At 45.9% G+C, this 25,145-nt stretch overlaps 1 protein-coding gene across 1 annotated transcript in view; it reads left to right on the forward strand.

Moving 5' to 3' along the window:
• NFYC (nuclear transcription factor Y subunit gamma) overlaps positions 1–14,135 on the forward strand; it is a 52,988-nt gene extending 38,853 nt beyond the window's left edge. Inside the window, exons 6-10 of the mRNA XM_035121203.2 lie at positions 6,034–6,207; positions 7,649–7,807; positions 10,664–10,771; positions 12,246–12,305; positions 13,147–14,135. Of these exons, the coding sequence (XP_034977094.1) occupies positions 6,034–6,207; positions 7,649–7,807; positions 10,664–10,771; positions 12,246–12,305; positions 13,147–13,263 (618 nt within the window). The 3' untranslated portion in view covers positions 13,264–14,135. The remainder of the gene's footprint in view (positions 1–6,033; positions 6,208–7,648; positions 7,808–10,663; positions 10,772–12,245; positions 12,306–13,146) is intronic.
• The last annotated feature ends 11,010 nt before the right edge of the window (positions 14,136–25,145 follow it).

Raw genomic sequence — 25,145 nt, forward strand, 5'->3', positions numbered from 1 at the left:
AATAACCTGTGCACAATGCCCTCGGTTTATGCCAGGTGCTTAGAGATTGGATACACACAGGTTTATGACACTCTCCTCACAGCCATCTGGAACTTTCATTAAGGTGCTCACATCTGACTGGTCAAAACACCTTGTAAGTGTGCTGGTCAAATAGTTCAGACATTGACTTTCTAGAGCAACAATCAGAGATAATTTTGCTAATTTAGAAGAAGCTCCGTCTTCCAGAAGACTCCAGTTCCTCCAAGAAGCCATACAGAGCACCAGCCCAGGCCACATCGAGGGCCCATGTCCTCCCTGCCACAAGCATTGATCCACCCCAGGAATGTCACATCCCGAATCTTTCTCGGCAGTTGTTGCTCCTGTAAACATCCTTGACTGGAAGCTGTATGGTGCTTGAAGGGGCTTTCAGTCGGATGTTTACAGCGGCAGGCTGCTGCAGTTCTCCTGAAACATAACGGGTTTGTATTGAAGAGTCACTTTGAGGCGACATTTGGGGTTAGAGCAGGTTAAGGATCAACTCTTACATCACAACTTTACATAAAACCACCCTTAGAGAAATGTATATATAACACCTACAACTATGTTACCATCTTTCTTTACTTATGAATAGACTTGCATCTCAGTTTCTGTACAGATGTTGCTATATAATTTTATTTAATTGAATACTAAGAGCATTTTATATTTTTGTATCCCACTGTTTTTGTATCCCACTGTCTGAAAAATGCTGAAGGCGGTGCCTTATTGTGCCTGACTTATAGCAGAGACAATGTCTTTGGAAGACCTTCAGAGAGAAGTTTGGCCAACTTCATTGCAGTAATGTAGCCATCACTATACCTGGGACATTTGCAGTTTCATGAGCAAAAAAGACAGGTCCCTGGCTCCACAGAAATTATAAACTAAATTTTGATAGTTCAGGAGGCCACAGGAGTGGGAGGAAAGGAAAGGCTGAAGCAAATGAAGCTACACATAATTAGGCAGGGTTACATGAACCAGATAGGGACACGGGTGGCGCTGTGGTCTAAACCACTGAGCCTAGGGCTTGCTGATCAGAAGGTCGGCAGTTCGAATCCCCGCGGCAGGGTGAGCTCCCGTTGCTTAGTCCCTGCTCCTGCCAACCTAGCAGTTCGAAAGCACATCAAAGTGCAAGTAGATAAATAGGTACCGCTACAGCGGGAAGGTAAACAGCGTTTCTGTGCGCTGCTGTGGTTCGCCAGAAGCAGCTTAGTCATGCTGGCCACATGACCCGGAAGCTGCGGACAAACGCCGGCTCCCTTGGCCTATAGAGTGAGATGAGCGCTGCAACCCAGAGTTGTCCGCGAGTGGACCTAACGGTCAGGGGTACCTTTACCTTTACATGAACCAGAGACCTTTAAGTATTCTTAGTAGCAATGTTGTCAGCAACCCTTTATTCAGGAGTGGGGAATTGGTTGCTTGGCTGCAACTTCCATCATCCTTGACCACTGGCTGTGTTAACTTGGGCTGATGTTGGAGTCCAAACATCTGGAGAACATCAAGTTGATGGTCTTCTGCAAGTTGATTTACTATGTGGGAATGTTAATGTGCAGTTCAAGTGGAGTTAATAGATGGCAGTTGCTAATTTCCCCTTGCAGGAATGCAACAATTACAATTTTGCTTTCTCCTTCAGTGATGCAAAATGCTGTTCCTTTCTGTTAAACACTTTGGATCCAGGGAGGTTCTGGGGCCAGCTGCTATCAAATCAAATCAAATACCCCACAATATAAAATGCATCACAATATAAAATGTTTCAAATCACTGGGATAATTAAAAGGACAAGGGTGAAGCTGTCAAGGTTTATAGGGTCACACTGTAGTCGTGTGCACTTAGATGTTCTGCTACACCCAGTCTATTTCCCGAGGGGATGGTTTGTTGGGAACCCTTTTGGGTAAAATTGTGGCTAAAAAGGAGGCTACTAGAGCAGTGGTATCATTGTCCCGATCTGCCAGGAGAACCCTCATTTGATTTCTTCTCAGAGTTGTGGGCTGGAGATCCAACATTTTACTCAGCATCAATTGGCGAGGTCTGCTATGTAAAAGGCAATCTAAGAGAATGTGCTCCATTGAATCTGGTACTTCTTGGTTGCAGGCACACAAACGGGCTTGATATGGAGTATGTGAGAATCTGCCTTTAGTTACTGCAGAAGGGAAAGCTTCCTATTTGGGCAAGGCTGTCCCTGGGGAGCTCCAAGATTATCTAAGAGCTTTTACTGGGAAGCTTAAGATAGCCTTGATTCCTCAGCTCTGAGGAACCTGACTCTCCAGGATTGCTGTAAGGACGGTCTGCTGTCTTTGAAATTCAATCTCTCATCAATACAGCAGCCTCTGTTTCTGTCATCTGACAACCACAGGGAGTGCCTGTTTCTAAATTCCATTCCTGCTAGTACAGCATGTATATGTCTGGAATTTTGAAAGCTGCTATAGAATAAACATACAGTAATACTGGAACTATCACCTGCTTTTTGTGATTTTAAAATCCCCCCCTGCCCACTTCAGAATACAGCATGATGGATATTATCTCCAGCACAATTTATATCTCCAGCAAGGGCACCATTTCCAGATGTTCTCATTGGGCTGTTTTGGTAATTCTTTTTCCAAAAGATTTTTTGTTCTTCTGCAAACCACAAAGTACCTTACTGATACCTCCCCTCTTGCATTGTAACTGTGTCATTTTGGGTACATAAGAATTGGCACTCACTTCTGAACCCCAGGACTTGTGGTCCACAGCACATTCCAAATTCAATTCCAATATCTCAGTGTGACAGGGAGAATGTGCATGTTGGAAACGCCGGACAGGTAGTCTGGACCAAAGGCCTCGCTTCCACTCAGCCAGTTGCCAGATTTCAGGGCAGCCCCTAGTTTTCTATCCATAAAGAAAGCAGGTGTGGTGGGAGGGTGAGCTTGCTTAGCTGCAGAGAGATTCTAAGGAAGCTGTTGAGCATCAGAGCAAACGCTAGCTTAATCAGCAGCCCCGGTTCTAGCTGGTTGGACTGCAACACTCTGAATATTTTTCTACTGTTTGTCTTTCCCAGGTGAATTTCAAAGCAGACTTTGTTTCAGCTGAGCCTTCACTGCAAACATAGAGTAGGTTAGGTGCCTCAGGAGGCCATGTGTGGGGAAAGCTGCAGCTCTTTCTCCCTATTGCGATCCAAGGATTGTGACACTTCTGATTCCATGTAGCTTTTGTCTAAAATGAAGTCACCCTCAGCATCTTAATAGCTTGCATTCCTAGTTACTATTTTGCAGTGTTCCAGGCAGAAATGGCTTTACATCTACCTCAGTTTGACTTGGGCCACATCCTGCTGGCAGATGCTTGTTTTCAGCCTGGCTACTAAGCACTTAACCACCTCATGTTTATCATTGGTTTGAAAGCAAACCAGGACCATCTAGAAGTAAGACAGTGGTTTGTATGTATTTGGTGGGCTGTCTTGGTACATAAGTTTGCAAATTATATACATATATATATATTTATAAAAAACACAACCAAAACAGTCTCACAAAAACTTTTACCATGTAATAAAAGCTGGTATCATTAGAAGGGGAGGGAGAAGAAACTAGGTGTGTGGGAAGAAGAGGGAATTGACCTGCTCAAGCTCTTAGCAGTTTATAGTAAGGATCCTGGAGGAGGAGAAGGGATTAGGGTTAGGGAGATGTTTACCCTTGGGTTATAAAATAGACTTCCCTCCCTTCACTATACAGGGTTGCTGTAGGAAAAGAAAATTGATCTTTAGCTTTTTCATCCTTCAGCCCCCCAACTCCTGCTATATAGCTAAAACTTGCCTAGTTTTGGAACTGACAGCCAGCCCTATTCCTCAGACCTCTAGTGCAGGCATCCCCAACCTTCGGCCCTCCAGATGTTTTGGACTACAATTCCCATCATCCCTGACGACTGGTCCTGTTAGCTAGGGATCATGGGAGTTGTAGGCCAAAACATCTGGAGGGTCGCAGTTTGGGGATGCCTGCTCTAGTGCTATATGGCACAGCAGGGAAAACAGGAATGGTTCTGACACTCACTCTTTAAGAACATGAGAACATAGTTAAGTACTTTCTTTTGTCGGTCCTGAATCTTCCAACATTCAGCTTCATTGGATGTCCACAAGTCCTAGTATTATATGAGAGGGGAAAGAGCTTTTCTTGATCCACCTTCTCCATGCCATGCATAATTTTATAAACCTATGATGTCACCTCTTATTCGCCCTTTCTTTAAATTAAAAAAGCCCAATACTGTAACTTTTCCTCATACTCAAGTTGCTCTGGCCCTTTGATCATTCTCATTCTTCTTTCTTTCTTTCTTTCTTTCTTTCTTTCTTTCTTTCTTTCTTTCTTTCTTTCTTTCTTTCTTTCTTTCTTTCTTTTTGAATCCCTTCCAACTCTTCCCTTGAGATGAGGTGACCAGAACTGTGAATATGGTTGTACCATAGATTTGTTTAACAGCATTATTTGGGGTTGATATCTAGTGTGTCCTTCAGACAAAAGCGGGGCTGAGTAGGTTGCAGGCCTGCATTCTTCTGGCAAAACATTTTCCAGTTCTTGTGTTGTAAAGATATTTTTCCTTCCCTTAAAGCAATCAACCCTGGATCTACAGAGTGGGACACGCCAATAAGTTTGCACAAGAGATCCTTACATTATGTTGATGGAATCCATTCCAGCCATTCTTGGCGGTCTTGTCTCTTGGCCTCCACTAATCTACAAGACTACTGGCAGGAGAGCTGGATGACTGTGACTGCGGTTCAGAAGCATAAGTCATTAAAATCCAATCATTGTGCATCCAAAAATGTTTCAGAAACAGTGAAAGTTGTACTTGAACTATATATTCCCCCCCCCCCCCAATTATGTATGAGGATAATTGTTTTGTGTAACGTGTTTGTCTCTGATAAGCTTAAGATGTAAAGTTAGCCAAAATAACCCACAGGACCTACAGTTTTGAACACTGGAAGGTGAGGACATCTTCACACCTTCCTTTTTCCTACATGGGGAGTGGGGAGAGTGGCATATTGAAGCCAACTGGCTGAACGAAAAAGAGTAATGAATGACTTCTAACTCTCATACAACCAAGGCTCCCAAAAAGGGATTTCAACATACTTTGGGATCTTGTAACTAACTTACAAACTTTTCAGCTTCATATGCATGTCTGCGTACTAGGAACTGGATGTTTGCTGCGCTGCCATTGAACCAGAAGGTAGTTGTGTCACAGCTTTGCAGAGCTGGCGCTCAAGCTGGCAATTGAAAGGGGACACGTGTCCACACCCTCTTTCTTTCTCTACCTTCAATGATAGGAAGGAAGGCAAAGGAAACTGATTTGCAAGCAGTTTGTGGCGTGTTCTCTACATAGAACCAGAATTTCCCATGCAGCAGCATGTGTAAACATCCTACACTCTCAGCTGTGACTTTGTGGTGGCTGGGAGAAGGTTGTTTACGCCTTCTGCCATGGATTGTTCATCTTCAAACATCTTCATCTTCTACTTCCAAATCATCTCTTACAGGCTGATTCAAAGTGGGGAAGAGAATGCCGTTCTTAGTCAGCTGGGGATTTCACAAAACTTTGCAGACTTGGAAGATTGTCTAATAGACACACACACCACTTTCTGCTAATACCAAACCCTTGAGGGATGTCCCACGTATGCAGCACACATTAACCTCTTGTGGCTTCCTCTAAATAAAATTACAATGTGCTTGGGCAGAAAGCAGGACCGAATGCTGAGCAAAGTAGATGATAGACACACGAAACCAATCAAACAAGTTATCTGGGGTTTTTTTTAGTGTCTACATGTTTTTGTATATAACAAAAAATCAATTAAAATATTGGGGGATGCACACCATAAGGTTTCTGACAGTGGAGAGAGACGCATTGTTCTCTCAGTCCATTGAAGACCATCATTTTCAGGTCAGTAGGCATAGGCTTGCTACACATTACTGTCCCATTCTGAAGCACTGCACAGGCTGCTGTACTGGATATCACAAAGAGGACTTCAGCTGATGAACTCTGCTTTTTCATCCCCCTTTTTTTCCTTTGGCACAGGAGGAGGTGCGCCAGGCTGTGACCCCGGCAGAGCCTGTCCAATACTACTTCACACTTGCTCAGCAGCCTGCAGCTGTCCAGGTGCAGGGGCAGCAGCAAGGGCAACAGACGACCACGTCCACCACGACCATCCAGCCAGGGCAGATCATCATAGCACAGCCTCAGCAAGGGCAGGTTGGTAAATGGCATTCCAGAGGGCTTGTGCTCTGTGTTAGAGGTGGGCTGAAGCGTGTCACGTGTGTAACTTATCTTGGTATATTCTGGCCATGTGAAACCAGCTTCACCACACACCCCTTTCCATCCTCCATACAGGCAAGCAAGAGGCATTATCACAGTTAAGTGATAAATTCCAGCCAGGCCAAAGTGCCCAAGGAGGACACAGCACAGCTAGCAAGAGATGTGGTCAGCAAATGGGGGCGTAACATAGGGAGAGTTCTGAGGGCCACATGGAAAGGTCTGGAGTAGTGCTATTTTTCTAGAAAAAGAGGTGCCAGAACTCACCATGAACACCTCTCATTTTCTTAAAATGGCAATGGCGCCCACTTGAGGGGTGCTGGAACTGAGTTCCAATGAGTTTCTGCTTGGAATAAAAGCCTGGTCTGGAGGACCATATTTGGTCCCTGGGCCTGAATTTCCCTAGCTCCGACAGCAGCAGAAATCCCAAATGTGCTAGATAATACTGCAGCCCATTCGACTTCCTAGTGGAAAATGCCAGCGCTCTGCTGAGTCACCCAGAAACATGGCAAGATCCTTTGGCTGCTGGATGGACAGTTCTCTGGAAGTACTAAGACTAGTGGAGAAGCTTAAGTTGGGCAACTAATTCTGGTGTAGATTTCCATTTGTATGTGTGGATCATCCCAGCGCATGGCTCATGGGACGCAGGTGTTCATTGACTCTGTTCCTGTTGGCGGACTTCAGGGTTTTGGCAGAAATCAGAATAGATGCCTATGCTGGGAGATTTAGTAACGTTCTGCTCTCTGAGACTTCAACACCCACTATCTGGGTGTTGCTTTGCAGCCTTGAGGGCTGCAAAGAAAAATTCTTGGAGAGAAAACTGCAGATCTGATTATTTTCATAAGCTGCCCAGGCTTTCACAAAGAGATCCTAAATTCTGAAGAAAGAAGTATGAGACAAGTGCAAAAGATGTGTGTAGAATAGGAGAATGACCTGCTTTAGACCATCATTGGAGTAAGTCTTTGGGTCTTCCTGCCCCAAATCTATATTGGCTGCCAAAACTCTTGATCCTCCTCATAAGTATTTGCCATGCAGGTATTTGCATGCTCCCAGATGCCACAATGCAGTTTTTTTCAGGTAGAAAGCAACTAAGCTGCATAGATGTGTCCTGATTCTAACTCACTTTCACTTTCCACTGGTAGTGGAGGTACTGGTCACTTCTGCTTTCGGATTGTTTTTACCACAGCAATCAAAATCTTATCCATTGCACCTCCTTGAAGGTAGTCAGCAGAGAAATTCTGGGACATTGCTTGGGAAAAGGTTGAGGGCCTGTGGGTTTTTTCCCCTTTTCAGTCTGGCTGTTGCAGGGAACCAGCCAGGCTTCAGGTGTATTTGGGATACCTCAGGCTCAGGATGCTTCTCTTCTGCTCTGTTCTTTCAGACCACCCCTGTGACTATGCAAGTCGGAGAAGGGCAGCAGGTTCAGATTGTGCAGGCTCAGCCACAGGGGCAGGCTCAGCCAGCACAGAGTGGGACTGGGCAGACCATGCAGGTCATGCAACAGATCATCACCAATACTGGAGAAATTCAGCAAATACCGGTAAGGAGGCATACGACTGATCTTATTCTTTGTACTCAGGCTGTCCTCTTGTGACCCTTGTTCTCAAGAGGGTCTTCTCTCTGCAGGCTGTTGTTGTTGACGATGATATCCTGCTTTTAAGACAACTCAGAAGGCAGAAATGGCACTGTGTTAGGGACTTGTGTTTACTTCTCTCTGCTCAGCACCCATCACTGCTTTTGAGTGGGCTTCAGTCTTCAACTTTGGGTTCCCAGAAGCTGTTGGACTGCAGCTCCTCAGCCAACCTAGCCGTTGCTCAGAGGTTAGGGGAGTTGTAGTCCAACAATATCTGGGGCCCCAAGGTTAAAGAACATTGTGCTACAATAAAGAACCCTTCTGTGTGTTTCTCCCACTTCTGCCTTCTGCTGTGCTGCACTTTCAAATACCCACCAACCCCCACACACTCACAAACCATCTGTGCCCATCATTTCAGAAGTTCAGATAAAGCATAGTATGTAGTGCAGTGCTCTCAAGTCTGAACACTTCTGTAATCCAGCTAAGTGTTTGCATGTTGCAAATAATCACTGAAATAATTAAAACTTTTTTGTCATAAACCACAATTTTCTGTAAAAACTAACTAAACAGGAAGAAGATTAGGATAGAGCCTGACACCCTGACATGATAGCTTTCAATTTGCACAGCATTCTTTGATGCGTGGGAGCATTGGGGGGGGGGGGAGAGTTTCCATCCTCGCCACCAGCACATATTGGAGTGCTTTCTGGACACTTGACTCTCACTTGCTCTCAAATCCATACTGTTTCTCTTCTGTGTGAGCTTCAAGGGCCTTCCGTTCATTGCACAGCAGTCTACCTTATGCCTTAATATTCTCCTTTTTCTTATTCCTGCTCCTCCTCTTCTAAACTTCTTCTGCCTCCATTTCTTCCTCTTTTGCTGGCTTATGCCAGTGGCTCTTAAACTCTGCATAATACTGGGAGGAAGGGTCCAAAGTTTCAGGGAGCGAGAGAGGATTCTCCAAGCAGGCAGAGTCAGAGACTTTTTGCCATCAGAGCAGCTGTGCTCACCATGAAAGATGCAGAGATGGGTGAGGTACAGGTGGGAGCTCCTGGCTCCAGTGAGCTCATTCCTTTCCTGCTTCGTTCACTTGGTGGGATGGGTTAAAGAGGAAGACTTGGATGAGCCATGGTCATGCTCTTCTGATGCCACTGTTGGCTTCATATCTCAGTCAACAGGTCCTTATATACAGCAGCTAATTGCATACAGTCATGTAGATAAGTGAGAGGATACTTTGTGCTTGGCTGCCAGAGGGTTGTGAGGCTCTGAAAGTAGTTTTTTGGGGGATGGGAACCTGAATTCATTAAATTTTTGAGCATGCCTTGTGCCTCTGACAGCCTTCCCTTCTTTCCGCCAAGCCAACTCCTTGTCTCTCACACATATCGACACATCCATTTTGCACACACCTTGTTCATCATCGCATAGGCTGCAAACCCTATGGGTAGGACTGGCTGTCATTTGTATGTTCTGTGCAGCACACTTTGACAATGTATATTTAGTGCTCTGAAGTCAAAGATCACATCGTCTTGCAACTTTTGTTACCAAAGCTGCATTCAGCTCTGAAATCTTCATTTGCCTGCTTTGTACAACCAGGATGGGTTGCAGTCCTTAAAACAACATGGAAAGATACATGAATGCTTTTAAATAATAAACTGTTCAAGTGTTATGTAGAGTCTTTGTGTGAGTGTTGCACAAGTGTTTGCAAACTATACCCAGGCCACCTTAGGAAAAGGTTTTGCAGGTGCACCTCAAAACAGCTTGAGGCAACAGGATTTAACTTTAACTCTGTGACAAAAGCTTTCTGGTTGTGAGCAGTAGAATAATAGTTAGACCCCTGAAAGTTTGCCTTGTCCATTTCAGAGTTAGCTCTTATGGTTAAAATCTAACTAGGGGCCTTTTGTGGCAAACAGCATTTTCCCCTGAAGGCAAATTTCCTCACTGAAAGACAAATGCATAGAGGTGCCTTTGCTCACATAGAGTATATCTGCTACAGGGGGCTACACTTTGCCTGTAACAGGGTGATGACCTTTAGAGAAAAATATTGCATGCTGGAGAAATCGGCAAGGGGGCAAACTGCAAGCTTCATAGTTTCTGCTCCAAATGGTTTGGGCATCAGTGACAGGTATTAAAACACTTTCTCTGACTGAAGATCTTCCTCCACCTGCTCCTAAAAAAAGAAAAAAGGTTTCCGTGCATATAGTACACAAGTGTCTAATGTTAAAGGACAGAAAGTTGACTCTTTGGAATGCTGCCCCCAGAGAAACACAACTGGCCCCATGACAGTCAGTTGGTAGGTGCAAGGCTAATACTGTATTTCCGTTTGCCCAGACCTTTGGTAGTCAAGTAGCCTATATTGAGGTGCTCATCTTTTAGGTGAGTGGCGTAAGACTTACCCTCCTTATTGTGTTGCACATTGTGTGTGTTTTAAGGCTCTTAATTTATCTTTATGTTTTGTATTTTGTATTGTTAAGTTGCTTTGAGACTTTTTTGTATACAATTACTATCATGGGTAATAGTAATAATTCAGAACAGAACATGGTAGCTTATAGCACAATCAGAAATGCTAGGTTGCATGTTCCCCTTTAACATTTGATAAAACTTCACTGAAGAGAAACATGTGGATATCTATATTTCTGCCTGATTCCTTTCATGCTCCTATTGTTTTGCTGTCAAGGGGGATGATGTAAAAGGGGGACTTGTGGTCACGTTTCCGCCCTGGCTTTATTTAGCCCTCCCTGTGTAATATCTCTGTCTCTTTCGGAAACAAGGGTGTAAAGCCTGCATGTTTCAGGTTACCAACTCTGTGCCATCTCCTACTGTTTCTAGGTACATCTCAACGCCGGTCAGCTGCAGTATATCCGCTTAACTCAGCCCGTTTCTGGTGCCCAGGTGGTCCAGGGCCAAATCCAGACACTTGCAGCCAACACACAACAGGTATAAACTGAGGTCCAGTGGCTTGTTAATAGCTGTTAAAAGGTACCTAGTCTGTTGAAAAGAAGTGGATTTTCCTGAACTTGGGCACTGAGGCAAGGGAGCGGCAGTAGTTTCCTTGGTCTTTTTTTCATGCTGCCTGCCTTTTTCCATTTTAAAAAGTACAGAAACCTGTTTTGGACCTACTCCATCCTACCCCACCCCTTCATATTTCAAGCAAGGTCCTGAGGCTTGATCACCAGAATTTCCATCAAAAGACAACTCCCAGAAAACAAATTACAATTAACGTGCACTTTCAGGAAATACCTGTCACGCATCAGAGCAAACTACAAGATACTAAAGATACAACCTGTCCTGGAACACGTGCTGGAATACAAAAATCTGGCTCTTGTTTGGCACAGACCTCCTTCAGTGTTTGGCAAATTCAGCTAAATCCTATTCCTTCCCTTTTGTTCCCACTCCCCCCTTTCTTGTATAGGTCAGCTTTTCTGTTCTGACCACCTGCCAGATTTAACACAGCCATTATTTCTGTTCAGTCACCATATCTGATTTCCAGTGCTTTGCAAGAACCATTTTTAGTCACTGTTAATACATTCATTAAAAGCATCTTTTACTTTTACTTTTATGTCCTATATAACAGTATTCCTGCTCTTTCAGGTCTGGGGTGCATCTTTATGTACAGCCTAGCAACACACTCAGGTTTTTTTTTTTTTAAAAAAAAATGCCTTTCCCCTCCTACTCCATGCACACAGCTTCCTTCTCTCAGCTGGCTGTGTGAATGGCCTGTAGCAGGCATAGGCAAACTCAGCCCTCCAGATGTTTTGGGACTACAATTCCCATCATCCCTGACCACTTGTCCTGTTAGCTACGGATCATGGGAGTTGTAGTCCCAAAACATCTGGAGGGCCGAGTTTGCCTATGCCTGGCCTATAGCAAAGGCTTGTCTTGAGGCTTTCAACATCACTTCCACCCCCAGGTGTCTCTACCACTTCCTCCTGTGAACTACAGCCATCCATCCAATCTCAATAGGCACTATGGCATTATTTGGTTAAATAATCCACAGGAGCAAAATAATCTGAATATCTATCATGCATGACAAAGCAGCCTCAATCATCCTTTTGCCCTCACCCTTCCTCCAGGCGTATGTTGTTTTATTCTCTCTAATCTCTCTGATGAAGAAAATTTGTTTTGCAAATTTGCTGTGGTTTTGTATGTTGAAGATATACTTCCATAGCACATTTCTATTCCTTTCTTTTTGCCTTGTTCTGTTAAATGGGGGCAAGGAGGTGGATTTGTGAACCAAAGAGCTCTGATGCCAGCCGAAGAGAAGAGCCGCCTGGTGGGGCAAGCAGGTCTTTAAAATTAAAATGGTCTCTCTGTGTTGGGGGTGCAGTTAAGGCAAGTGGGCTCTGTCCTCCTTTTTTGTTTTTACATGGTGGGGCTGCAAATGTCAATAAATCAATCATCTATCTTGTAGATTGCACAGACAGAGGTTCAGCAGGGACAGCAACAATTCGGCCAGTTTACAGACGGACAGGTATGAGCTTCAGAACCCATGGTGACAGCCATTGGGTTGGATCAGACAAGGCTATCTGTGGCTACTAGCCATGATGCTACTATGTTCTCCCTCCACAGCTGGAGGCAGTATGCCTCTGAATGCTAGTTGCTTGGAATCAGAAGTGGGGAGTATGCTGATGTGCTCCGGTCATGCTTGTGGGCTTCTTATAAGCATATTGTTGGCCACTGAGAACAGGATGCTGGACTAGATGGGTCATTGGGCTGATCCAGGAGGGCTCTTACGTTATAACACCTTGATGTAGTTCAGAAGGAGGTGGGTCTTCTCTAGCTCCTATTTGGCCATCTTCCTGCCTCTTATTTTCATTGAGAAAATGAAAAGCTGGGGAAGTTCATGGCTTCTGCAAAGTTAAGTCTGTGTCTCCATTTGATTATTTCAAACTTACAGTAGGAGACAGGGAAACTGTAGAGGCAGTATTTCTCAGTACCAACTGCTGAGAATCACAAGTGGGAAGAGGGCAGTTGCGGTTGGGTCCTGCTGGCAGGTTCCCTATAATGGGCAACTAGATGGCCACTATGAGAACAGGATGCTGGACTAGATGGGCTTTTGGGATGAGCAATGATGTTAGGGATGCAAATGGCAATGTTATTTCTTCACTTTCAGTGAAGTAGGGACTCCTGCTTGAGTATCATACATGACCATGGTGTGGGGTACACTTCACCAGCAGTGTGTTTAAATTGCTTGACCTAGCATAGTGGGTCTCACTTTTGCCTATGTAATGGTTGTTCCACGATGCTGCGATTGTCTGTATCCATTGAAGAGGGAACCTCAGTGGGTCTCCTTGCTTGTTCTCTTCCAACAGCTCTACCAGATCCAGCAGGTGACCATGCCTGCCGGCCAGGACATCACCCAACCCATGTTCATCCAGTCCACAAATCAGACAACAGATGGACAGGCCGCACAAGTTACAGGAGAGTGAGTTGGTCCAGCAAGAGGGCTGCGGGATGTTATGGAAGTTACACCATCTTGATTGATGTACTGCCAACCAGAGGCCCTCTTCAGCTCTTCTCCATCCCTTCCCCAATATATATCTGCATTTGATATAAACCTGCAAAGGGCAGCAATCTACGTTGTATTATATGAACTCCTTCAATCTGGTGGGAGGCAAGGAAACCCCACAAACTGACAATGTTGCAATATTTTTCTTTTTTTTCTTTTTTTAAAAGAAAATGGCAAATTCTACATTGCTCAGCAATTCTGCTTTGTATATAACTGGTGAATTTTTATAGGGCTCTGTCAAAAGCAGTGTATCTGTTTCCCTGTTTCTTCATTGGTGCAGCATCTTTTCCTTGTCCCTCCCACATCCCTGTCCAGTAAACTTCATCTTCCAGGACTTTCAACCTTGGAACAACCTTGCGTTTGCTGCATAAGCTGGACATATCCCCATCTTCATATTTCAGTCGGGAAGTGTGGGTGTATGCGTGTGAAAGGTTTATCTCTTTTTAATGTCCCCAATCTAAGTATTGTTAACTTCAGCTTCTGAGGGAGGGGGCAGGGAGGGGAGTAAACCAGCCCCAGCAATTCTGTATTAAACCTGTTTTTGAAGGCGGCTTTCCCCAACGTATGGCGCCCTCCAGATGTTCTGGACTACAACTGGCTGGGGCATTCGGGGTGGGGAATCACGTTGGGGAAAGCTGCCCCTAAGGCTTTAATATTGGCCTTGAACTATTTTTTGAAATACTTTCAGTTTGGATGCACAGATATGAGTTATTGGTTAACTGTATGAAGTCTCGGTCAATGCATGTGTATAATACAGCTGCATGAAATGCAATAAACTTGTTTTCTATGATAGTTCAAGAGCCATGTGTCTTCTCTCAAATCAGCAGCCCAACAGCCCCCACTGGATGGTCCAAGATAACTTGAGCCCTGTGGCAGAAGATATAACTGGCATCTTCCCCTGTGGTGGTAAAGTGACAAATCTACTGAATTTCAAGGCTGCCCTAGAATCCACTGCTTGAGGCAAGGTTGCTGCCCTATCCTGCAACACTGGAAGGCTTGGCCTTGCCCTAAAAGGAAGGCTGATATCTGCCGTAGTGTTCCTCTTCCCCACAAACTTCATGGTTCCCCTTCCCCCAAGAATGCTGAGATTGCCTACCTGACTGGTACAATTCAGCACCCAAGTTCAGTATTAGGAAAGGAATTCAAAATTGGTAAACTTGATAGCATTTCTCAAGAGTGTGAAGTAGGCTGGAGTTGGTTTTGTCACTACAGGCAGACATTGCTTTGTGACTATTAACACATTTGTATCCAGGCATTCCTCCTGGGAGAAACTGAGCTGTGTATAGCAGACTTCATTCTGGAATAGGTTGGGTCATCACTCCCCAACCTACTGCCCTCCAGATGTTCTGGATTATGATTGCCAATGTCGGGCATGGGAGTTATAGTTCAAAACACTGGGAGAGCAGTGGGGAAGGCTGGGTGTGGCTGGGTGTTGGTGATTGTGCCATGATCGCACAGCTGGGGTTACGGTTTAGCAGAGAGCTGAACTTAGATCTTCCTTGGTTGTAACATTCTGGATGGTATGTCTCCCGCCTCTGCATGGCGTAGGTGTGAAAGCCTTCACTTTTCATTTCATAATTGAAACCGCACCTCTACTTCTACGTGCTACTTCAAAGTCAGGATGAAAGTGGTGGTTTCCCCCTCACAGTCTCCAGTTCTGGGAGGGGGGGCGGGACGACAAGTCAAGAAAGCAAAGTTTTTCACTATTAACATTGTCTTTGTGGGCATCTGGCTAGTCCAGAGGGAGCCAGTTCCAGAAAGAGAGAAAATGTCTGCTTAGTGGTCAGTTTCTGCACCTGAATAGTCTTGAAAGCTGCCCAAAGAATTAATTTGTTACGGTCTTTAAATTCACACTTTCCAAATCCCTGGATATTGATAGAGTGAAAAGGAAGATTTCCTCTGCTAAATCTAGTATGGCTAAGATGCTGATGCTCTGGATCTGAAGATTGGACTACTGTAATGTGTTCTTTGGGAGGCTACAGCAGGTGTTCTCAAACTGCGCTCTGCAGACCACCAGCGGCCTGAGGGATTCTTTCAGGTGGTCCATGACATGTCTAACCAATGCCACTTACAATTCTTTGAATTTCGAACTGTAATACAATAAAATTCAAGACATAGAAGAAGCAATAAAAATACCATCAGAAGTCCTACAGTTACCTGAAGGAGCGCCTTTCTGACCTGCGTGCTCATTACAATTGGGTGTCGCAGTCTTTGGGAGCTCAGTTGGCTCTTATGCCTAAAAAAGGTTATGTGCTAGCCTGTAGCAAGGCTTAAAATAACCCACCCACCCTGCTTCAGTGGAGCCCCTGTCTTTGTGCTTCAGTGAGAACGGTGGTTGCTTCCTAATTGGAAGGAAGAGTGACCTGGGCAGGAACGCAACATTAAGCTTCCCATCCCTGCCAAGCAAGCTGAATTGATGGAAGCAGGACCAGAGCAACAAACCAAGCAGAGACACAGCAGGCAGCCTCCCCAGTGGGTGCACATGCTGGGTTTACAGGAGTCAGTCATTATTTAATTGCTTGCTTTCTCAGCATACTGTAGCAGTTTTACCCTTGGCACAGTCACACACAAAACAGTCTGGGAGATGTCGCTGCAAGTGCTGTAAATTCTGCTCTCGCCGCTTCTCCCAAAAGAGGAAAATGCACCCTCGGACCTAACGGCATGCAATTGGGCAGGATACATTTCCTTTAATCCAGGCATGTCCAAAGTCCATTTTGAGGGCCTAATCCAGTTTAATCCTTAAAAAAATCCTAGAAAAAAGCTCAACAACTTCAATCCTAAAAAAAAAGGTTAACAACTTTGGTCGGCCCTTCGGTCAGCCCTCACGGCCCTTCACTTCATCAAATCTGGCCCTCTTTCATAATGTTTGGACACCACTGCTAATCATTCCATGACCATGTATGTCTTCCATCCAGTGAATGATGTTTGAAGCCAAAGGCAGGGAACCTTTACAACAAGGGCCAAATTCCCCTCTGGGCAATCTTGGGGGGGGGGAATACCAGTGGCGGTCAGGGCCTGAGGCAAAACCAGGCAGAGTAATGAATGAAAATGTTGCCTTTGTACCACTTGGCTAGTTTCTACACACACTCACACACTGTCCAAGTGAGCAAGAATGGAATACAAAGTCCCATTACACTCAGAAGAGTGTGAAGCACAGCTGATGTCTGGTGAAATTCCCCAAAGGCCGGACAGACAGATCTGGGGGACCTCATTCAGCCCCTGAGCCTGAGATTACCCATCCATGTCTTATGCCATCTAATAAAATAAGCTCTTCTAAATTAAACCTCCATAAGCTTGCATTGAACTAAAACGAGGTGCTTTAGAGGTGCTTCAAAACACATGCATATCACAGCATCAACTTAGAGTGATGGGAGAATGCCTGGCTCTAAGACAATGTCTGAAGTCCCATCTGCAACTTTCAGAAGTCCTTTGAGCATAAAAAAGCTTTATGGCTAGGGAGCACCTTTTGTTTAACTAGTCTCTTTGAAATTTAAGTTTGCAACCTTAATGTGTAGTTAAAGACTTCTGCTCCGTCAGTCTCAAATTTGACTGGAACACCAGAGTCTCATCCCCAACCCCACTCTGGTTTCTGAGATCTCCCAGGGGCATTGCTATATTGGCAAGACCTGCTTGAGAACTGAAAAAATGAAAGTGGAGGCCTCTGTCTTTTGCACCTTTTGTGTGTTGCAATTGTAGCAGCAGGTCGAACCCAAAATGTACAAATTTTATCCCTCTTCTGGTCACTAGAGGGTGCAGGACTCATTTTTTTTTAATTCTTCTGGAGACAGTAGCCTTGAATTGCCCACATTAAAGATGGCTGGTCAAACGTTATATAGTTACCGGTATGTGGCTGAGCTTTGTCAGATAAACATGCAGGGGACAGCTGTATCTTCATTCAATCTGAATGTGTGGAAGATTCTGTCTGTCTTGAATCCTCCAACATTCAGCTTCATTGGATGTCCACAAGTTCTGGAGTTATGAGGGAGAAAAACTTCGCTATCCACTTTCTCCATGCCATGCATCATTTAATAAACTTCCTGCATGTTGCCTTTTACTCTCCTTTTCTCAAAACCAGACATCCCCAAACTTCGGCCCTCCAGATGTTTTGGCCTACAATTCCCATGATCCCTAGCTAACAGGACCAGTGGTCGGGGAAGATGGGAATTGTAGTCCAAAACATCTGGAGGGCCGAAGTTTGGGGATGTCTGCTAAACTAAAAAGGTCCAAACCCTGCAACCTTTCCTCAAATGGGAGTTGCTCCACCCCCTTGATCATTTTGGTTCGCCTTTTCCAACTCTAGAATATCCTTTTTGAGGTAAGGGCAACCAGAACTGTACACAAGATTCACACTGCATATTTGTATTATTACGATATTGGTACTTTTATTTTCAGTTCCTTTCCAAACTATCCACAGCATAGAATTTGCCTTTTCTTCCCCCTCACAACTGTCAAAAATTGGGTTGATTAAGCTATCCACTAAAAGCCCCAAGGTCTCCTTCCTGGTCAGTCACCACCAGTTCAGACCCCACATGTATACATGTGAAATAAAGATTATTTTGCCCTCTATCACTCTATATCAGGTATCCCCAAACGCGAAGTTTTCCCTCTTCCCCTCTTTTTCCATGTCCTTCTCCTGCCTCCCTTGATCTCTGAGTAGCTCAGACCCTGGCAACAAAGCTGCGCTTCCTCCACAACCACCATGACATTAGAGCAGGCATAGGCAAACTTGGCCCTCCAGATGTTTTGGGACTACAGCTCCCATCATCCCTAGCTAACAGGACCAGTGGTCAGGGATGATGGGAATTGTAGTCCCAAAACATCTGGAGGGCCGAGTTTGGGGATGCCTGCTCTATATACTTGTTTATGTAGAATTGTGCCTGCAGTGGCGGAGAGCAGGTGCGCTGCCCCCAGTGACGTGACGTGCATTTTGGGGGCAGGGTGCGCCGTGCGCAGTGATGTGGCATGCGTTATGGGGCGTGCGCGGCGTGCGCAGTGACGTAGCACACGTTTTGGGGCGGGGCAGGCAGCGGCGATGGCGCCCCTGGAATCGTGTCACTTGGGGCGCACCGCCCCTATCTTCCTACGCCCCCATGTGCCTGCCATTTTATGGCCCATTCCCTCAGGTTGGAAAGGTCCCTTCTGGAGATCTTCAGAATCCTTGGGTTTTTTTTTAAAAACCAATCCTTAACAACTTAGTGTCATCTGCAAACTTGGCCACCTCACTGCCCCTCCCTAACTTGATTATAAATACCCTGTTTCTCCAAAAATAAGACGTAGCCATAAAATAAGCCATAGCAGGATTTTTAAGCATTCAAGGAATATAAACCATACCCCGAAAATAAGACATAGTGATAGGCTTAATTTAAAAAAAAAGACATCCCCTGAAAATAAGCCAGTAAGTCTAAAACAGGCACCCCAAAACTTCGGCCCTCCAGATGTTTTGGACTACAATTCCCATCTTCCCCGACCACTGGTCCTGTTAGCTAGGGATCATGGGAGTTGTAGGCCAAAACATCTGGAGGGCCGCAGTTTGGGGATGCCTGGTCTAAAAGCTTAAGTCCCAGTCACTATCCCTTGTGGGATTCTACTTTCTACCTCCCTCCATGGTGAAAACTATTCACTGTTCCTAATCATTGCTTCCTGTTACTTAACCAGTTACTGATCCACAAGAGGACATCTCCTCTTACTCCATGACTGCTAAGTTTACTGAAGAGACTTTGGAGTATTTTGTCAAAAGCTTTTGGACAGCGTAAGTACACAGTCTGTGCACCTAAGGTGGATGTCTAGAAACAAAGCAAAAGACAGAGGTAGGGGAAGATGAGAGTGCAGTCTTGCTGCTTACAATTCTGGTCCTGGCTAAAATAAAATAATCCTTTTCCCCTGGCCAGCTGACAGCCAAAGGCAATAAAGAAATTCCATTTCGTTCATGTTTATGTTTGTTCCTTTGCCCATGAGCGAGAGAGAAAGGTAAACTTGGGAACCAGCACAAAGGTAAAGTGATGCCGGGTGTATTTATATTGCCAGGAAGCAGAGGCTGCTAAAAATAGTCTGGACTCAGGAGTAACAACCTCTGAGGGAAGACGGTCCAGGCCCACCGTGGGAATGGGCAGCCCTGTGGACGTCACAGCTCCAAACGATAAATCAAGGACCCTCTGCTAAGATGCCCGAGCGGCAGGCTGTCTCTCTCCCAGAGCACCCATTGCTGAATGTGCCTCCTTTGCCATGTGAAATTATATCCTATCGAAAGGATGACTTTGGCGGAAGCAAGATGACGGAAGGTGTTGCCAAGTGGAATGATGTTTCAGTTGTACGGGGATGGAGGTGTCTCCGCTTCTCGGCTGAGATCAAGGGGACGTTCTGACGCACGCAAGGGCAGGATTTTTTAAGCTCTGCTAAAAGGAAGCGAGTGTCTCCACTCAGCAGAAAGCTTGGGATACTGTTACTGTGGGAGGTCACCTGGGTGCCATCCCTCAGTGGCTGTGCTGTACTCAATCCATTTTTCAGGCAGGAGAACCTGCTCTTGGCATTTGCTACTCCAACGCAGAGACCTCCAGGTATAGGGCGGTATATAAATTCAAATAAACAAACAAACCAATAACATTACCACCATTACTCCTCAGAGGCCTCGCTGCTTCTCTCTGGTTGCCTTGCACAGAACTCCCTCCCTGAACACCTCAGCGCTTCCTTTCCCTTCAAATCTCTCCTTTAAACCCCCCCCCCCCCGTTTCGTCAGGCACACCGTTCTTTGAGATCACCACAGGGGAATTTGCACCTATCCCTAGAGTACGGGTGGCACTGTCCATTTTGTTTTCTCTCCGTTTCTCATTTTCCCAATCTTAAATTCAGTTTTCCACATTTCTGAAGCAATTTGCAATGGTTTTTTAAAAAAATAAAATAAAATAAATCCTCATGAAACTTTGTCAGCATGTTAATGTGAATTCTGCCTAATAAACGTGTTTTGGAATTCATTTCCTGCCCAATATACACATTTTTGGCAAGCTACCTTCCCTACTATAAGGCATTTTCACTACTATGTGTGTTTTTGTGCACACGCTCCTCTGGGAGAGATAGGTGAGTGAGCTGGCCGGTCCTCACCTTACCCAACTGTGCCTACCTGGGTACTTGGTACCACTGGCGGAGGAAGAGGGGGTGGGGGGGAGCGCACTGCCCCCGGCACCACGATCCCGGTGGGGTGCAATCGAGGCTCCCCTCTCCCGCGCGCTGGGTGTCACGCCCCCGCAGGCGGCATGCCACACCCCTGCGGGCAGCGTGGCACACCCCTGGGAAGCACGTCACACCCCCTAGGACACAGACCACATCCCTGCCGGCAGCATGCCATGCCCCCCCCCCGGGATATGCGCCAACCATGCGCCTGCCTGCTCTCCACCCCCTGTGCGGGAGCATGAAGCTCCGCCACTGCTTGGTACATCAAATTAGACTGGGAGTGAGTGGGTTGCTCTTGTCCATAAAAGCACCACCTCCTTGACCAGAAAACCTCTTTACCTTAGGAAGGGCTTAGAGGCTCTGCACCTGGTGTTGCACCAGAGAGACAGATTGGGGATAGTTCTGATCTATCTGCCGCCCTGTTGTCCAGCAGCATCTCGGATCAGGCTGGCCAAGGTAGTCTCTAAGACAATGCCTTGCCTTTCAACCCTTCCTGTGAACCTTAAAAAGTCCTCCTTGGGTTGGGTCTTCCAAATTCAGGTTGCAATGTCAACTTTGTGCCAAATCCAGTGACGATAAAATGATGAAAGACCTTTTCCTAATCTTACTGAAATTCATTTCACTCCACTCTAAATCCTGCAGCTGTTTTGCCTCAACAGGGCCCTCCAAATCCAGAATCAATGTTGCCTCTGGATGAAATTTGGAGGGACCTCTAATAATAATTCCTTCTCCCTGTTCCTCCCCCCCCCCCACCTGCTTCCCGGGCACTAGCTGCTCTTTCCTCAGTTTGCATCCTCTCTTCTCTAGTTTATGTGTGCCACAGATTTAAATAGCTCCAGCAGTAATTCTCTCCCAAGGGAAGCCTGGGAACTGTAGCTTGTGAGGGGAAAGAGGGAAAGAGATCTCTTAGGAAGAATTCTCAGTTCTTCCCACACCTACCGATAATTCTTTGAGGTGCGTTGCAATTAGCTAAACTGCTATGAAGCATATGTAAACTTTGTTGCTAAACTCCAAGCCAGCAAACCTATGCATGCTAATTCGTTTTGTTTGTTTAACTTTTCTACCCAGCCTTTCCTCCAGGGAGTGCAACATGGCATGCATGGTTCTCCCCTCCCTGCTTCATCCTCCTCAGAACAACCCTGCGAGGTTGTTTCAAATTCAGAAACTTCAATAGGAAATCTGCACGGGGTTCTGTTCCTGCACTGCAAAGGGTTGGACTGGGTGGCCCTTAGGGGTCCCTTCCAACTCTACAGTTCTGGGAGTCTATTTGCATACACTCCAACTTTTCACCAATGAAAATAGGGACATCCTAAGGAAAAGTGGGACATTCCAGGATGAAATCAGAAACCGGGGTGTCTTCTCTAAATCAGGGATGTCCCTGGAAAATAGGGACACGTGGAAGGTCTGCATTTCACTTGGCTGTATTGGGTGATCATATAGGGGGGTGCCTCATACCAAGTTAGACCACTGGTCTGGCTAGCTTGGTATTCTACTGTCCTGTACTGTACTGTACTGTACTGTACTGTACTGACTGGCAGTTCCTTTCCAGGCTTTCAAGCAGGGGTTCTATGCTGGAGTTTGAACCTGGGACTGACTGTGTACTCTGCCTCCCCCAGTCAATTCAGCTGCCTTATACCAAGTCTGACCATTGGCCCCTCTACTTCAATAGTGGCTACACTGACTGGCAGCAGCGCTCTAGGGATCGGACCTGGGTCTCTCCCCACCATACCTGGATAGGTCACTGGGGACTGAGACCTTCTGCATTCAAAGCAGATGCTCTACCACTGAGCTATGGCCCTTTCCCCTGGTCACACCCTGTGCACAGCTTCCCACATGTTAAAACCTCCCCTGGGATCATTTGTCCGCTCCATTGGCTGCGCCTACACAGTGATAAATAGGATATCTCAGGGACACAACAGCTAATTCCTCTGGCAGTGCTTGTAAAAACAAAAGGTTTATATATATAATTGGAATGGGGGGAAAAACAAGGAAAAAGATTTGTGCCAAATTGAGGAGAAGGAGGATTGCAGGCAGGGGGCGGGGGCGGCGCGGAAGGAGCCAGCCAAACGATTAAGTGATCGGATTTTCCCTCGAGATGAGATTGTAGCTTTAACGGGTGATCAGCACTCTTAAGCTCTCGCTGGCGCAGCATTTAAAAAGAGCAAAATCTGTGTGGTAAAGAACTTTCACAAACGTTTCTCGGTTCCCAAAGCAGCAGGCCGAGGAATGCCCGACTTTAGCACTAAGAGCACGGCTGCTGCTGCAGATCCTGCCTCTGTGATGTCTCCAGAACGGTGGGTTTGGGGCAGGGGAAGGGAAGCAACCATGTGCAGAAGGAAGGCTGGAGCCCAAAGTTGTCTCTGCTGGTTTCAGATGTGAAGCTTGGACTATTTCTACCGTAGGCCTCCAGGAAGGTTATAGAGTTGCAAAGAGGGGGGTGAAGAGAGAAAGTGTTGTGAAATAGATGCATAAGAGCCTACTGGATGAGGCCAGTGCTCCATCTAGTTCCTCATCCTGTTCTCATCCTGTTCTCAAGCAGGACCTCAGCACAAGAGCTGTGGTTTCCAGCAATGTATGCCTCTGACTATGGAGGCAGAGCACAGCCATAATGACTAGTCGCTGTTGGTAGCCCTCTCCTCCATTAATTTGCCTAATCCTCTTTTAAAGCCATCCTAGTTGGTAGCCATCACTGCCTTCCACAGGAGCATAGCTGCCAAGTACCCCGTTTTCCCCGGGAAACCCCCCGTATTTTCTTACCGTTTTCCGCAGGTGTCCAGAATGGCAAAATACCCCGTATTCCCCCAGATTACGGAGCTCCTGCCAGCGGCCATGTTCTTCCGGTGCCGCGGCGGCACCGGAAGTCGCTTCCATGCACTTCCGGACATGCATAGAAGCGACTTCTGATGCCGCTCTGCCCATTTCCAAAATGTCCGCAGCGCCAGAAGTCGCTTCTACGCATGGCCGGAAGCGAAGTGCGTAGAAGTGACTTCCGGTGCCGCGGCGCTGCTGATCCTGGATTTTTCAATCTGGAACTTGGCACCTATGCACAGGAGCAAATTCTGTAGTTTATGTGCTGTACTTTCTTTCATCTGTCCTGTATCTTCCAACATTCAGCTTCTTTGGATGTTCATGAGTTGTGAGAAAGGGAGAAAAATCTTTCCTCCATCCAGTTTCTCCATGCCATGCATAATTTTATAAATGTCTATTGCATTACCTCTTCCTCACCTTTCCTCTAAACTAAAAAGTCACATACACTTGCAACGTTTCCTCACAGGACAGTCACTCCATCTCCCCGATAAGCTCCAAAGAAATACTATCGTCTTTTCACAAAAGGATGTCAGCTTCTGCTGCCCTGATGCCCAGCACATTTACCTGGGCATAACAACCATTTTGTTGTAGGAAAGAATAGCATGTTTCTGCAAAATCCCCAGCCTCTGGCAGAGGCGGTTTTAGGGTAGCATAACTGGTTTGGCCGCATTGGGGCCATGCTGCAGGGGGCACCACAACAATGCTGTAGAATGGTGCATGAAAGGTGGGGGGAGCACTGAATTTTAGTGTTACACAGCATGCCACTGAAATTTGAGAGCCCAAAGTCTGCCACTAACTGAGCAGCTGGAGCCTCCAGGGGTTACAGCACTTCAAGGTTTGGTTTCCTTGGATTGAAGGTCAGTGGAGACTGTGGTGTCTAGGGTATATTGTTTTATTTACACACACACACACACACACACACACACACACACACACACACACACACACACACACACACCGTGTATAGGATAGAGGCAGACCTTTCAAATGTCCCTGTTTTCCTGGGACATCCCTGATTTAGAGAAGCTGTTCCGATTTCTGATTTGATCCCGAAATGTCTTACTTTTCCCGATGTCCCTATTTTTATTGGAGAAATGTTGGAGGGTATGGAGTTCTCTAACCCCCAAGCCATCTGAAGGCAATCCTGTATAGGGAAGGGTTTTTTTTTTAAAAAAAATGTTTTCTTAAGTTTTTATATATGTTGGAAGTTGTCCAGAGTGCTGGGGCAACCCAATAAGATGTGTGGGGTGTACAGTATATAGTAAAATTATCATTATGGGATGAGACATCCCTATTTTTATCGGAGAAATGTTGGAGGGTATGATAGAGGGGCTCACAGCATTAACATGCCAATAGACCTTGCTTCCCCAATAGGTTTCCAGGGACGTCTGAAGCCACAGCTTTGGGTCCAGCACAGAGCAAAGTGTGCCTCTATGTATCCAGCTTCCAGCATCAGCCAAAACTCATACACCAAAAATTTAACTCACTTGGCCTATTTTTCCCTCCTTCCTAGGGTGACAGGGACACCCAGCCAGGCAAGTGGGGTTGGAAAATGCCTACTGCTTTCCTGGACGGCATCGTCACCAAGTTGTTGCTGTGACCCATAGCTTACTCTTTGAGATGCTGCAGAGAGCACTTAACTGGCCAGCTACAGAAATTAGCCTGACTGGTTCAATAGCTGCTTGTATTGTAAATGTCAGGTGTGGGAGGAGCCCCCAGTCTAAATTGGGGCTTTAACCATTACCCTCCCCTTGTACCTGTTATTTAATTTTTCAGATGCCATTCACACAATTGTTTGTTGTGTCTACTGTGGCCTTGAGTGTCGCCCAT

The sequence above is a fragment of the Zootoca vivipara genome, chromosome 6, assembly GCF_963506605.1.
Source record: "Zootoca vivipara chromosome 6, rZooViv1.1, whole genome shotgun sequence".
NCBI lineage: Eukaryota > Metazoa > Chordata > Lepidosauria > Squamata > Lacertidae > Zootoca > Zootoca vivipara.